The sequence below is a fragment of the Nycticebus coucang genome, chromosome 9 (assembly GCF_027406575.1).
Source record: "Nycticebus coucang isolate mNycCou1 chromosome 9, mNycCou1.pri, whole genome shotgun sequence".
Classification (NCBI taxonomy): domain Eukaryota; kingdom Metazoa; phylum Chordata; class Mammalia; order Primates; family Lorisidae; genus Nycticebus; species Nycticebus coucang.
Window position 1 is genome coordinate 32098570 of NC_069788.1, and position 16681 is coordinate 32115250.

At 42.5% G+C, this 16681-nt stretch overlaps 1 protein-coding gene across 1 annotated transcript in view; it reads right to left on the minus strand.

The window, feature by feature from the left end:
- ADGRF2 (adhesion G protein-coupled receptor F2) overlaps positions 1-16681 on the minus strand; it is a 44947-nt gene that overhangs the window by 12813 nt on the left and 15453 nt on the right. The window contains exons 2-6 of the mRNA XM_053602638.1: positions 12484-12584; positions 7388-7430; positions 6512-6663; positions 3058-3291; positions 812-2173 (exon numbers count right to left, since the gene is read on the minus strand). Coding sequence (XP_053458613.1) covers positions 812-2173; positions 3058-3291; positions 6512-6663; positions 7388-7430; positions 12484-12584 — 1892 coding nt within the window. The remainder of the gene's footprint in view (positions 1-811; positions 2174-3057; positions 3292-6511; positions 6664-7387; positions 7431-12483; positions 12585-16681) is intronic.

The window sequence follows — 16681 nt, forward strand, 5'->3', positions numbered from 1 at the left end:
TACCTACATCATCAGACAGATACAACAGACGCACATATCCTCAAGAGCATAGGAAAATGAAGACAGACTATTAGGAAGGGATGAGTTTGAGGATTGCTTGACTTTCCTTGTTAAAATAAGATGGCTTCAAATGGTAACTAAAAATTCTAAGTGGACGGAAATATAATCCATGTGCAAATTTTAATACGTCCAGTTATATACCTAAATTTGGGGGAAGATGTTACTGCTTAATTTCTAAATCATATCAACTCAGACTGTTATTAGGCTATTTATAATCTTTAAATCATTTTAGTACTTGATACTTTCCCATTTATCATTTCATATAATGGTAAATTTCATTCCAAACACTCCTATAATAGGGGTGTCTCATATTTTGAATCTCTTTTTTTTTGCATTTTTACAGAAATGTTAATTGCACTCTACATTCATGTAACTTGTATTAATTATCAATTGCCTTATGCATGTTTACAAAACTAGTCATTGATAGGACTTGGGGGAAAAATTCAATGCCCCTGAATTTCAGTTCAGCAAACACTTCTATATAGAGTGAGCAATACTATACCCATTTTATATATAAGGAGAAAATGTCCTGAAAAAGTTAAGTGAATATCCCAAGATCATGTTACATGTCTCAGTAAATGAGGCAGGATTCAAATCCAGATCTTCCTAGAACAAAAGCCTATTTCCTTACATGATACATTATTCCAACTCTATTGTCTTTTATATAGAAATCCAATGTCACAAGTTCTGGACCCCAAAACCTCTTTATAAATCCTCTCGCCTCAGGGATGTCAGAAGCATCTGGACTTACCTGAAATGCATTGAGCAAGGAGAAGGTAATGTGGAAGGCCAGGGAGCTACTGTCGATGACCGTGGCTATCCCGAATCCCCAGGTCAGTCCCAGCAGCGGTGTGAGGATGGCGATGTTCTTACTGGTTCTTACGATGGCTCTCACTTCCTGGAACATGGAACTGCCGATGGCAGCTCGCTGGGTCTTGACAATCACCAGCGTGACTGTGATCAGGTTTACTACCACAATGGCCAGCGCTGGGACAACAAAGGCCAGGAGGGCTTTGGTGATGTCCCAATTGAGCCAGCAGGCCTCAGGGCGTAGGTAGCCTCTGCCAGGCTCAGTGACAGCAACTGTGATAACAGCAATGACCAAGGGGCATCCGTAACCCACTGAAAAGAGAGACGCCACCAGGACTGAGTTGGGCAATGTATGGAAAACAATCAGGATTCCGTAAAGGATAAGCAGTGCCTTGGCGAGCATCCAGAAAAACACAGCAAGGTAAAAGTAATGAACAAAAAACGTGGCTGCCACACATCCATTGTGATGTGTCACTGGACCACTGAGGAAGGAAGCCACAATGAACCACACGTCGGCCACCAGCAAGGTGGCAGCAACATTGATAATGCACACGTGGCGTAAATATGAGATCTCCGTCTTTGTCACTTGGCCCCAAACTATGGCCTCAATGGACAAGCAAAGGATCAAGCTGCAGATAGAAACGCCCAGGCCTACGTATGTAATGTAGATCAGGATTGGGCTCTCCAAGATGTGGGGTGACATAAGAATGGAGAACGAGGTAAACAATTTGCTTGGCCTACATTTGCAAACAGCTTGCTGGGGGTTTTCTTGAATCATTTCACAGGCCTGCTGGTCCCATCTGCTCTCCAAGGAGTGCCAGCCAACACACTGCGTCCTTCTCTCCTCTGATTTGCTGATCTTTTCAAAAATCAGTGAGATTCTTTTAAGTTCCTTGGGCAAAATGACAGACAGGACAAGCCCATTCACGGTAACATTTTCCATAAGACTGGCTTCCAGAATGGCCCCGAGGGTAGGAAATGCGATACTGATGACCTGGGAAGGGGAAGGCACCTTCCGGAGCTCATCTCTACTGACCAGGACCCTCCCGATGACTTCACTGTTGGTATCATTAACTCTCATTGAAAACGTGAAATTTTTTCCAGTGTCGTCTCCAGATATGGTGGTGCCCATGGTATGAATGAACACATTGGAAATGTCAATGGAATGTTTATTTATGAATAGCTTTCTTGCAAAGGAATTGACTGAGCGTAGCAGGACGCAGCTGCTGTTTCTATCAGGAATGAAGGTCCAGTTTGAAATGCTTTTGCTGTTAAGAATGTGGTTGGCCATGATGCTGTAACTCTGCCAATGAAGAACCGTCATTAATACTGAGGCCACTCTCTGAAACTGCTGTCAAGACTCACTTTATTATAAAGTCAATGGCTTAGGCATCCCCTGGGATCTCAAGCCTCACCCCTGAATAGATGAATCAGAATCAGCATCCTCTCTCCAGTTGCCCTGCATGCACGCTGAAGTTTGAGTTAGAGGACAGCGCCACAAGGGAATGCCTTGCCATGCCCTCTCCTGTTTATGGCAATGCCATGAAAGTGGGCAGCCTTCCACAAGCTCACAGCCATCATCCACTCCACTTCACAGCTGGGCCACACTAGCAATTTGCTTACCCTGGTCAGAGCACCTGTCATGTAATTAACTTTGATTAACTCCCAACTTTGTTGTAGTACCGTGTACAACACTAACTTGGAAATTCACCCCAGAGGCTGAATCTGCTTTTTACTATCCTCTTTGCTTTGAAGACCAAAAATAGAAGACATGCATCCCAGCCATTTCCCCATTCTTCAGGAGATATGCGTGACTGTTATCTTTGCATTCAATTATTTTCCATTTGAGTAAACTGTTATAACTCGTCAATAAAAATAAGAAAAGACTTTGCCCCTGCAGGGTGGGACAAGGTATTTTAGTAGCCAACATATGCATTGGAAAACCATACCCCAATATCCACCACAGTACAAAGGAAGTATTCTCTAGAAATGTTTCTTGATTCAACATGTTTACTTTTTCCATTCATGTATTCATTCTTTCTTCAACAAAGATTTATTGAGCACTTGTTGTGCTGGGATTGGAAATACTGAGGTGAAAGATGTGTTCCCCAGCCCCCAAGAAGTACTCAGAGTACTCCAGCTCACCTGCATTCTCTTCCCATCTACCAAATACTCAAGGCCATTCACCTGCATCTTTGCCTCATCCACATCTGTCAGGAGCGCTGTTGATATGTTGTGCAGGAGTTCCACAATGACGGCGATGTTTCCTGGTATCCGCGGAGACTGCTGGATATTTGTAACGACACAAGACAAATCTCGTGGACACTTTTGCAGCAGCATATCTGTTATGGTCCCAGACTTTTCAGAATATTCAGGTACTCTTATACTTCCTGCAAATGATGGAGCCGAGTATGTATTCTCCTAACATGACAATAAAGAAAGAAATTTTCATTAGATTATTTGTGTGTGGAATGTAAAAGTACTTTTAGTAAAATATAGGACAGTCTTATTACACAAATGTATATTGCATAATATTTTTCTATTTCACACTTTTAAAGTTACATCTGCTGTGAAATACCTTGGCCAATACCAAGCCACACGCACATGAACCAGAAAATGAAAGTCCCAACTTCCCCACTGCATCTCTGTAAGTCCAACCCCCCAAATGGCACCTGCTGTCTTTAGCATGCCACTTCAGACACCTTTCGTCTGTATGTAAATTTCTAGTGTCACGTAAACTTATTTTTACTATTCCTGAAGGGCAAAGCATGAGACATGGGCCTATCTTAAAAACTGAGATTCTGAGATAGATTTGCACAAATCAACTGAGCACCAAAGACAGAAGAAGGATTAAATAGGGTAACAGTCTCTCCCCCAATTCAGTCTCCAGTTGGCAGACTAGAGGCAGAGTGGCAAACTATGGCCCCAGGATGGCTGCCTGGACTTGTTTGTTTTGGGGGTTTGGGGGAGAGACCCTCCTTTCACTAGCCCACTGCCTGTCTTCTACATCTTTTTTGCCACCTCTTTTCTTCATCCTCCTCCCTTCTTTTTCTTTCTTTCAGCTGGTTTGTCAACAAGGTTTCTAAATTTTCTCTAGACTCCTCTCTATGTTTCTTTGTAAAAACCTTGTGATAAATTTTTGTTATTTTCTGTTACTTTGACATCCATTTTCAATCATCCTCTAACACACCTAGACTCCTGCTTGAAAAAGCCCAAATTCTCTCTGCTTGAAATGTAAATCTGCTTCAGTGATTTTTCTGAAATTCAGTAAGAATTTGGCCATGTGAGATAGATTAATTTTAGCCTGTTCCATTTACAGAGATGCAGGTTGAATCTAACTGGCCTTTCAATGTATTTTTACCTGACTCGTGGCTACAGTTTAAAATTAAAGCTATAGGATTTCTATTTGTGTCTGTGCTTTACGTCCACGTGTGTATACTTGTCTGTTTGTACACTGCCTTCACAGCAACAGACTGGCTTATAAATATATGAGTACTCAGAAATAAGCCCAAATGCTTTTCAAGTTCACATGGCTTAAAAATCTTTTGGTGGATGGGGCCAAGCTAATATTGTTGGTTTGATGAGAATAGCTGTGTCTTTTGAGTTAAGAGCAAAACACACATTTACTTTTATTTAACTTGAGAGTTCTTGATTTTATGCTACTTGCCTGGCATACAGTAATCTAACATTGGTTGACAGAAAGTTTCGCTTAGCATGTAGCTAGTTTTATCTACTGTCTCATAAAGTTTTCCAAATATAATTCCTCAGAGTGATGAATTGAGTGGATATGAAGGAGATACAAGTTTGCAAATGAATCTTTAATAATGGTGATGTTCTGGAGATCTTTACTTGGGAGGGGCGGGCGTTCTCAAATCTTCTTGATAACCATACCCTTTAGGATTTGCTAAACTAGATTAAGTGATGGATGTTCATTGAATGTCCAGACTATTTACAGATAGGATGTAACTAGCTGCTTGTTTTTATCAATAAAATTCTACTGGAATTCAGCCAGCTCATTCATCTAAGTACTGTCTGCGACAGCTTCAATGCTACAGCAGCAGAGTTGAATACTCAAGGCAGAGACCATGTGACCACAAACCCTAAAATATTTACTAACTGGCCCTTTGCAGAAAAATCTTGCTGACCCTGGCTTCAGAGGACCCTTTTCTGGCGCTCATCCAGCCTGCCCTTTCTCAAGGCAAGGATTCCAGGGACCTGTAGGTTATGCCTCCCCGGGCCTGTGTCCCTGCTTCTAAACACCTGAATCCCTGTTCAATGCCTCCAAGCCTCTCCAGGGCTGCATGAGCTTCTTGCTAAGTCTTTCCAGCCCAGAGACCATGCTCACCCCTAGACCTGAGGGGTAGCCAAGGGGCACCTGTGTTCAGGGTTACAGAGGTATGTCCTTGGCTGTCCACTGCCTTTGAGATACGGGATGGAATCTGAGACAAGAAGCAGACAGAATATATTTTATTTAGCCATTTATAAGCATGATTTAAAGCATTTAAATCTTAAAATCTATGATGTGTCGGTCTCCATGTGTATCTTTGCTTGGGCCTCCCCAGTGTCAGGGGTAGATAGCTTTTTGAAGGTTAATCAGGACTTTCTGATAAACATCGCACAGGCTCTCCCCAGGGAGAATGGGGATGTTCCTAAAACAAAAGAAATGCAAAACATAGACTCCTCTGAAGGAATATGATGCTGAACTGCAGAAAGGAAAAGCCCCTACTAGAAAAGGAGAAAAAGAAACAAAAAAAGGAGAAATGGGCACGTGAGCTGATTTGATTTATTAGAATTTGATTTTTAGGGGCGGCGCCTGTGGCTCAGTCGGTAAGGCTCCGGCCCCATATACCGAGGGTGGCGGGTTCAAACCCTGGCCCCGGCCAAACTGCAACCAAAAAATAGCTGGGCATTGTGGTGGGCGCCTGTAATCCCAGCTACTCGGGAGGCTGAGGCAGGAGAATCACGTAAGCTCAGGAGTTGGAGGTTGCTGTGAGTTGTGTGATGCCACGGCACTCTACCGAGGGCCATAAAGTGAGACTCTGTCTCTACAAAAAAAAAAAAAGAATTTGATTTTTAATCAATTTAGTAATGTAAATTTTCTGAAGTCTTATGTGGAAATATATTTGTTTGATGATAAAGACCTTCCCTTCAGGTCACCTTGCTTTTCACTCTTTAAAGGGAACAGAAATCACCTGAGGATGTGATAAAATACAGAATCGGATACAGGTCTGGGCTGGATCCAAATCCCACCTGTCTATCAAGTTTACAGGAATGCTGCTGGCCAGTGAAGGGCACTGGAGGATCTTGAGTATCGAAGCTTTGGGAAATTAAATATAGAGAAGTAAATTCTGGTAATTCTAGGCACCTCTTCCAGCTCTAACCTAAATGGTCAGGTGTCTTCAAGTCGTGACAGGGTTTGGGGCACTAAGTACAAACTTCTACGTGCCCAAAGTTCCAAATGCCATTTTTAATGGGGGGGACAGGTAGGTGCACACGTATTCACATACAAAGGTGCCTGCATGCCACCCTGCCTCACGGTCATCCTCCCCCATACCAAAGGCAATGCACACCTCTACCTGGAGGCTCCACTCTGCTCAGAGACCCCTCATTAGAATCTAAGTTGCCAGAGGAAGGATCCTACCTCAAAGATGTTGAAGGCATTGAGAGTCCGGCAGGTATCAGTGATCTTGTACCATTTCTTTTTCCTGCATAAAAATCCCATATTTCCCTGAGTGTCTGGAGGGCAAGGTTGAGTGCAGTGGGAATTATCCTCACAGACACCATTGCATACACCTGGGAAAATAAGAGACATCAGTATCAGATAGGAAGGTCTGAACTTCAGGCTGCACTGGGCCAACCACCAAGCTGTCATTGCAGTGAAGCCCCATAACTCCCACAGACTTTAGGTGTCTCTTCTCTGTAAAGTGGGGGAAAATTGAAAAGGATCCATGCTCGACATGTATTTCAGCAACAAAATCCTATCATTTCCAACAAAATCTTATCCTGAACTCCAATGTATAAAATAGATAAAAGCGGAACTTCCCCAGTGGAAATATGAAGAGCCCACAGGTCAGTCCACCTCGTCACTCTCAGACCCCACAGGGACCCCCGAGTACTTTCTGAGGCCCCTGGAACTGCCCAGCTCAGCCCCGGTTTGGATGCACTGCCTCTGATCTTCTTTAAGAAGCCTCCCAACCCCAGAACTCCGTAAGGAGTAACATCATAAACGCGCTCTCACAGACCCAGGCTAGCCACTGCCCCAGTTTCAGTTAACTCAATATAGGATCTGTGGCAAAGAAGTCTCAGACTAGGATGGAACAGAGGGTGGTGGGAAAAGAGAGGAACAGGGCTGGGGTCAGAGGTACAATTTAGTATGAGGGGAAAAAAACCAGATTGTAAATGCAAGCCATCGAGGGGTTCCATCTGCCGTGCCATTAGACAGAGGGCTGAGAGTGCCTTCTGTTATAACAGATAAGCCAGAAAACTTCCATGTGACTTGGAGCTGCTGCCAACATACCGTGTGGCCTGGCAGACACCTTCTCCTTGCTTTTGCTGGCGGCCTAGAAAGGGAAAACCAAAACTCATGTCAGAATCAATTGTCAGCACGCCAGCCCAATAGTTTACTTTCGCCTCAGATGAACAACATCTGAATCGGCTATGACCCCAGCATGGCCACCCAAAGCCGAGTCCATGGAGATCAGCCATGCTGCTATTCTCCCATGAGCCTTGACAGCTGTCCCTCCACTGCTCTTCCCTCAGGGTTCTCTCCTCTGTCCAGTAAGGATGACCTACGTTCTGTCCAGGAAATACATTATGAGCACAGGGGAATTCACCAGGAAGTTAAGGCAGGTTAGTTCTTCAGAGCTCCTTGTATATAGAGGCTCCTTCAAAGTCCTGGGAGAGGATCTAGCAATGGATTCACATGGTCATATGTTTTATTAAATTTACAAAACTGAAATCTTTTAGCCATCTGGTAATACTGTCCTGTTTTTGCCATTCCGATCCTGTCTCCTTCACACTCTCCCTCGTTTGGGGTATCACCAGAGAGGCTGTACTTATTTATGGAATCTGGGTAAGGAAAAGTTGAATTGAGGATACATTTTGTTTGGACTTAATAGGATATATTAATGTCCAGTATATCAATGAGAACATCAACATATAGGTGGCATTACTTCTAAGAATATTTACAATTAATCACAGAACAAGAAGAGTCTAAGTGCCCCCATACCTTGGAGCTCAGATAAAAAATAAACCAGATAGGGGCGGCGCCTGTGGCTCAGTGAGTAGGGTGCCAGCCCCATATACAAAGGGTGGCGGGCTCAAACCCAGCCCCAGCCAAACTGCAACAAAAAATAGCGGGGTGTTGTGGCAGGCGCCTGTAGTCCCAGCTACTCGGGAGGCTGAGGCAAGAGAATTGCCTAAGCCCAAGAGCTGGAGGCTGCTGTGAGCTTTGATGCCATGGCACTCTACTGAGGGTGACAAAGTGAGACTCTGTCTCTAAAACAAATAAAAAATAAATAAATAAATAAAATAGGGTGGCGCCTGTGGCTCCGTGAGTAGGGCGCTGGCCCCATATTCTGAGGGTGGCGGGTTCAAACCCAGCGCCGGCTGAACTACAACCAAAAAATAGCCAGGCGTTGTGGTGGGCACCTGTAGTCCCAGCTGCTCGGGAGGCTGAGGCAAGAGAATCGCAGAAGCCCAAGAGCTAGAGGTTGCTATGAGTCCTGTGACATCATGGCACTCTACCGAAAGCGGTAAAGTGAGACTCTGTCTCTAAAAAAAAAAAAAAAAAATTAAATAAAAAAATAAATAAATAAAATAAAATAAACCTGATAGAAGTTTTCCCAAATTTGATAGCAGTCCTACATATTTACATTTTGTTGCTAATAAAGAATTGAGAAATGGCAGCGCCTATGGCTCAAAGGAGTAGGGCACCGGCCCATATGCCGGAGGTGGTGGGTTCAAACCCAGCCCCAGCCAAAAACTGCAAAAAAAAAAGAAAAGAATTGAGAAACTAAATGATAATTTTCTAAACTAGCAATAATAAGAAACAAAGTCAATCAGCAGAGTTGGAGTAAAGACTGAATAATCTTTCTATTCTCTCTGTGGAAAAAAAAATTATAGAGTCACTGGCATAAAAGTATGCAAAGTTGTGGGAATAATTAATACAAGTGTTATAATTTACTGAACTTATTTCTGAGTAATGCTGCATAATTACTAAATGTAATACTCATGATTATCTCTAAATTTGAAATTGGTTGTGATTTCTTTTCTCATTCTAAGAAAATATTCACTTTGCCCTTAATTTTGTATTTGTTATCTTGTATTTCTTTTTCTTTAAAAGGCCTTCCCCTGTCATGAGCATTCCCACGTCTCCAGTTAGAATCCCCTCTCTATCCCATCCCACCCACCCAGACCATACCTGACCCTTCCCTGAGAAAATGTCACAAGGTGGTCGAGGGATGTACGTTGGGAGCTGACACCCTGGGTTCAAATCTCAACACCATCACCTGAGACCTTGGAATGTTCATCTCACTGACCCTCAGTGTTCTCATCCATAAAGTAGGGTGGGAACTATAGCACTGTAACCATGTTACACTTATCCTAGAGCATTTTTATGGGGACTAAATGGGCTAATCTATGAAAACATTTACAACAGGTCCTAGAATAGTGTAAGGCAGTGGTTCTCAACCTTCCTAATGCCGCGGCCCTTTAATACAGTTCCTGTGGGTCGTGACCATAGGTTGAGAACCGCTGGTGTAAGGACTATTTAAGATTTAGCTACTGTTATTATTCTGAACATGGTCTTACTGAGTATTGATTACATACAAAGTTCAAGTTTTCCTCTTCCAAGAAGTCTTTCCTGACCCCGTTGTATAAACGATACATCTTTTCCTCTGACTCCTGTAGGGTTTATTATCCATCCCACCATACGGCACATTCAGTGCTTGGCACGTACCCAGATAATTTGCATCATATACTTTTTTATATAAGCATATTATCTTCTCACTTAAATCGTAAGTTCCTTAAGAATTTGGGTTGTGTATTGGGCTTTTTTTATATTTCAGTGTCTTGCACATACATGTGTCTGTGTGTATACACGTTAGTATGTATGTGCACCCTGACATATATGTGCGTGTGTATCTGTGTGTATGAGAGAAAGACTCAGTTTTCCTGTTTTTTTTTTTCCCAGAAGAGTACCTGCTAACGGCTGGGAAGAGTGTTGGTCCAATAACTCCCATTTGGGTTCCAAGATCTAAGCCACTGGGGAAGAAACTGGAAATCCAGTGACCCAGCTGTGTTACTAAATCTTGGGCTTTATGTCAACTCACAGGGTTCTTCTTCTATACATTGTTTCTCTCTATGCTATCAAGAAACAAGGCTGAATATTCCCTCTGTTCTTTACCAAATAAGAACGTATGGAGAATCTGAACTGATAATTTGGGGTCTCACCAAAGTCAAGAAGGCATTACTGAAGATTCATGCAACCCAATATCCTTGAGCTCAAAGATGGAAGATGACTTCTTACCTTACAGTCAAGAGAATTTAGCTTTTTATTATGTAAGTGGAAGAATTAAAATTTTTAGTAAATAAGAAAACTAAAATAATATTTTTAGAGTTTTAAAAGACTTACAGATCATCTGATCCAGCCTCCTCATTTTACAGATAAAGAAACTGAGACTTTGATAGTGAGGTGACTTGCACAAGGCCAGGCAGGGACTTCCTCTTACAGATGGAGCTAGAACTTTGCTCTCCTAACTCCTACAATATGGGTCTTTCTGAAAAGCTAGACTATGTCCAAGTGCAACACGCAGACGGAATGTGTGGAAGGCTATGCAGGCATGTTAAGACTTTCAGAACCCATCCCAATGGGACGTTGGTCTTCAATCCACAATGATAAATACAACTAGAAGTCAACAACTCTGGGTGATACTTGGCCTATTAAACAAACTCTGGTGAAGCCACATTTTATTAATCAGGCGTGTGGGCAGAAAGCCATGATATGCTGTTTTGTTGAGAGCAGCTCTGGAAACTCTGCCTTCTTAAGTGAAGGATCTGATGATTCATCTCTGTCCAGTTAATTTGCCAAAACACATCACATATAATTCTTCTGCTCAATAAATTTCTAGGATGACATTCAATATGGACCACCCTGGCCTCAGATACCAACAATTTCCAGCCTAATACTGTGAAAAAAAAAAAAAAGATATTGCAAGCTGGCAACTTGCTGAACCTGCTGAGCTGCCCAGGCGTGTGGGCAGTTCATGGAGACAGAATCCAGCAGCCGAGCACCCAGCAACTTGTACAATGAGAAGAAAAGAAGAAAATGTTCCTGGCGAGGTGACTCCTAATAATCAAGTAAAACAGAGCCAACCCCCTGTGCTCTACCTACTTTCCATATTCTATCTATCTCGAAGAAAAATGTCAAGGAGGGACAGGAGGGGAGGGAGGAGAGAGGACCAAGCTGTGGGGCTGGAAAGCCTCCACTGAAAGGCCTTTGCAAAGGGGTCAGAAGCCAGGGACCTGTTTAGTGTTGGGGGTGGAGCATAGAGAAGATTTCCATCCAAGGGCAAACTAGAAAATAAACTGCATTTGAAAAACTCCTGGAAAGAACTTCCCAAGACATTTTTTCCTAAGGAGGGTCTTGTTAAGAAAGCACACATGAGAATGGAAAGGGCCAGAAGCTGAGAATCTGAAAACAGAGGCCCTGACTTGGCCCTGGAGACAGTAGTTTTGCCCATCAAGTGAGTCACATGCCAGATCCTGAGCTCAGCCTCACCATTTATGAAATAGGGAAGTGGCGCTTCACCAGTGGGTCTCAAAATTCCCTTCCAGATCTTGCAGCAAAATAATAATTCTCTCTTTCAAAGATGGTCAAAATATTTTTATATCCTCTATTTCTCAAAACTTCTCCACACCTTATTTTAAATAACTAAGAGGGAAATTAAAATGACTTATAGTATGAAGAAAAATATTCCAGAAACAGCCATAGGGCTCACTGTCCTACAGAATTTAAAGGAACGTATTGCTGGAAGCTGTGCCCCACTTGGACTTTGCCTAACCACTGACGACCTGAGCTGTTGGTGCTGCTCCAGCCCTGGTGTTCACTGTCAGGTTTCTCAAAGGAGATGTGATTGCCATTTGGGGTGGGACAATGCTTCACTGTGTCAGGCCATTCCTAGGTCTTGCCTCCAAATGCCATAAATACCTCCTGGCCATTGTGTCAACCCTCACCACCCCCACACTTTCAAGTGCCCCTCAGGAAATGGTACCACCCTGGTTATGAACAACTGAAAGGCCTCGCTATCCCAGGATAAGGAAAGAAGAGCTTATTACCCTTCAATCTTTTGAGCCTCGCCACATGAGAAATAATTTTTGCTCCAACTCTTTTTCATGAAAAAAGGTTGAAACAAAAAATAATTTGTTAGCTATTGGCTAAAATGGTGTTTCGGCTGTGGCTGCAATGACTTCTGGCTGGGCCTGTCGCTCTATCCCCATCCTCTGCCTCCACTGCAGTTCTCAGGTTACTGAAAGCTGCTGCTTCACTGATGGATTTTCCTATCCCTTTGCTCTCCCCACCAGTTTTCTCTCCACTCTTTCCCCTTTTCTTACCTGACATAACGTCTTACAGGACTCTGTGGGCAGCAGAAACACCAAGCAGTACAGCAAAAGTACGTGAGTCATCGTCTTCTGCTCAGCTGACTGTCTGGCTTCTATAAAGATAAATAAAAAGGCAACACGTCTCCACTCTGAAGTTCACACAGTTCCATGCCACTGCGGACACCGTCAGCCTGCAGGACCCGGCTCTGTCCCCGTGCTGTCCACTCACACCTCTGCTGCAGGGGGAGTGTCCCTGTGGTCTCCCATTGACTCCCTCCACCTCCACCCGGAGGCTGCCTGAGGCGTGAGGAGCAGCCCGCGCTGGGAGGCACGGACAGCTGCTGAGAGACCCCCCAGAGGCCTGCACGTCACCTCCAACATAGGAATCCCTCCAAAGGAAGCTGCTACTTGCTGGATTTCTATTTCTTTCTTTTTATTTTTGTATTTTTTTCATTAAATCATAAGTGTGTACATGGATGCATTTATGGGGTTTAGTGTATTGATTTGATATACAATGTGAAATGCTTACGTTGAACCGATTAACACATCCATCACCTCGCTTACTTCTTTGTTGTGGTAAGACAATTATACTCTTTTCTTAATAGTTTTGAAATGTACCATTGCATTATGCACATTAGGTAAGGTCCTTGCCTGTCAGGGTATAATAAATAACAGCCTGTGTGCTCACGGCATTGGAATGATGGTTCAATCTTTGGGTTAGGCAAGGCTGAGAAATGTGTGGGTGGCTACAGTAGAAGATGAGCTGGGGTTCCTTTGGGCAAGTGCAGCCTGGAAATATCTTTTGAAGGGGAGTAAGCACCAGGCTTGGCCTATTAGCTCTCACTTCCACCTAAATCGGCAGCTATAGGTAGGTAGAAATTTCTTCAAAATTGATCTTAGGTACCATCTGTTATTGTTATTTCTACCCCAACTAAAATCAAACTAAATTGCTGTCTTGACACCTAACGCAGTCCTTGGGTTACGGTGGGCACACTATATACTCAGTAAAGGGAGAGAAAGGAGGGAGGAAGAGAAGGAGGAAGGAAAAGAGGGCATGAACGATGGGAAGAACTGACAACTTACATCAGGATCTACGCTTTATAGAGGACTTACCTCAGTTAAGAATTCCAATATAAAACATTAATAATTTTTATTTTTTGAGTCTCACTATGTCACCCTTGGTAGAGTGCTGTGCTGTCACAGCTCACAGCAACCTCAAACTCTTGGGCTTAAGTGATTCTCTTGCCTCAGCCTCCCACGTAGCTGGGACTACAGGTGCCCGCCACAACACCCGGCTATTTTTTAGTTGTATTTGTCATTGTTGTTTGGCAGGCCCAGGCTAGGGTCGAACCCGCAAGCTCTAGTGTATGTGGCTGGCGCCCTAGCCCCTGAGCTACAGGCACCGAGCCATAAACATTAATAATTTTAATAGTTTTCATCCTGGAGAGATAGTCTCTGAAAGGAATTTGATGGTTTTTTACTTTCAGATGAAAGAGTTCACAAGACTTGCATGTCCATCAACAACGGGGACTATCACAATGGTTGATATTTGCTATTTGATGATTTTTAGTCAAGAAGAAATTTTTAGCCCAATCACATAAAATTCTATAGCAATGTCATTATTTTAAAGACTATGCAAAATTGTTTTTTCAATTAAGTTTCCCAGCATTGAAATATTTGCCTTGCTGAAATTCCACTGAAAACCAATGATTACTTAAAATGTTTGTACTGTTGGCCAGGTGGCTCACACCTGTAATCCTAGCACTCTGGGAGGCTGAGGCAGGTGGATTGCTTCAACTCACAAGTTCAAGACCACCCTGAGCAAGAGTGAGACCCTGTCACTACTAAAAATAGAAAAACTAGCTAGGCATAGTGGTGGTGCACTTCTGTAGTCCCAGCTACTTGGGAAGCTGATATAAGAGGGTCTCTTGAGCCCAAGACTTTAAGGTCACCATGAGCTGTGATGACGCCAGGGCACTCTACTCAGGGTGACAGAGTGAGACTGTCTCAAAAATAAGAAAAACGTTTTGTATTGCCTATTTCAGCCTGTTGTTAATACAGTTTTATGCAAAGGAATTACTTTATTAGTCATCACTTTTAAATGTATTAATAGCGACACAGATGGACACACAATTTCATGTAAAATTGTCAGCCAAATTTGCATCCTTTCATCTAACCTAAGTCACTGAAACAGATGAAAATCCCAGTATGAAAATCATCAAAGTGACCTAATTAAAATCATCACCAATGTTTGTACTCTCACATTAACCTGAAATGAGAAAAAAAAAATCACTAATGCAGTTAACCATCAAAACTGAAAAAAATTAAAGACATGGATGAAATGTTGACACAATAATGCTTATACAACCTGAGATTCAATCCACAGTGTTCTGAATCAAGTTAACTTCATCTCTTAAAATTCTCATCATACAGAATGTTCTTTCTCTTAACTAAAGTTAATTTAAAACACAGATTTGGGGAATTACACAAGACCAGAAATTTTCATAAAGTTAGCACTACTCAGCCCCGAATCCCAAGTAGATTTACAAAAAATAGGTGTGTGGGGGGTGGGGGAGAGATGCAAAGAAGTCAAATGATTAGCTTGAATTCTACAAATCAAGATGAAAATCATTCTGTTTGCTTAAAATTTAATGTGCTATAATAAAAATTCTGTTTATTACATTGTCATATTGTTTTAAATAGAGTTATTTTAATTTTTACTAAGATTGCCTTTTGGTGTGATTATTACTAACATTATGTGTCTATGGATGACAAAGAACGTCTGTGTGTCTTCTGTGGGAATGACCTTCATTAGATTTTGCAGGCCTTTTTTGACAGGTGTGCTGCTACCTACAGCCTAGAACTTTTTAAGCATTTCTTTACTACCCAAATCTACCTTGTTATAGAAGAACTGAGGGCCGTATCTCTGAAATGCTGCCTTTCCCCAGCTCTCAGTAACAGCGTGACTCTAATTTTTAGGGCTTATTCTCTAGCTTTTTTCACAATTATTTCAACTGGAAGAAGCATGTCCCAAAGTTTTTTGTTTTTATTTAGTTTATACAATTGCTCTTTAAACATGAAGTGACATGCTTTAAACTGGGCTTGAGTGAAAGCACTGTCCCTCCATGTTGGTTGACAGTAAGCAACAATCATCAGCTCTTTTTTCAGTTCCATGAAACAGAAACTGTTGTAGAAGCAAAAGGGTACAGTGTCAAAGCAGGGGCCTACATCTGATCTTTTGACACAGAGCCTTTGTCCCCATCTTTTAAAACTACAGATGTGTAGTGGCTCTTCCCTGCTCAGCAAGAGTGGCTAGAGTCTAACTCTTGTCTTTCAAACAAATGTTTGAGATGTTGGCTTCATGCAGCCTCAGCCAAAAAATTTATTATAGACATTGATTTCAGAAGAGGCTTAATGCACCCCCCAACACAAAAAGTCACCTTGTGTGATAGAAAGAAAGAAAGACAAACAATTGCATCAGTACTGAAATTTCCTGAGGTGAAATTTGCCAAATACAAAGTTTTAAAACTTTTTTAAAGAAAAGTCAAGAAACCACTTCTCTTCTTTCTTATTTAAAAAAATAATAATAGGCTTGGCACCTGTGACTCAAGCAGCTAAGGCACCAGCCACATACACCTGAGCTGGCGGGTTGGAATCCAGCCCAGACCCGCCAAACAACAATGATGGCTGCAACCAAAAAATAGCCAGACGTTGTGGTAGGCACCTGTAGTCCCAGCTACTTGGGAGGCATAGGCAGGAGAATCACCTGAGCCCAGGAGCTGGAGGTTGCTGTGAGCTGTGATGCCAACAGCACTCTACCCAGGGCAACAGCTTGAGGCTCTGTCTCAAATAATAATAATAATAATAATAATAATACAAAATAAGAACAGCAAAGTATATTGACATGATGGCTGAATCTGCCAAGAAACAATATTTCCAACCATCAAACCTAGAATAATATATCTGAGCACTCTGGGAGACCAAGGCAGGTAGATTGCCTGAGCTCAGGAGTTCGAGACCAGCCTGAGCAAGAGCGAGACACCATCTCTTAAAATAGACACAAAGTATGGCAGGTGCCTATAGTCCCAGCTACTTGGGAGGCTGAGGTAAGAGGGTCACTTGAGCCCAAAAATGAGGTTGCTGTGAGCTGTGATGCCACAGCACTCAATCCCAGTGCGATTAGGTGAGACTCTGTCTAAAAAAAAAAAAA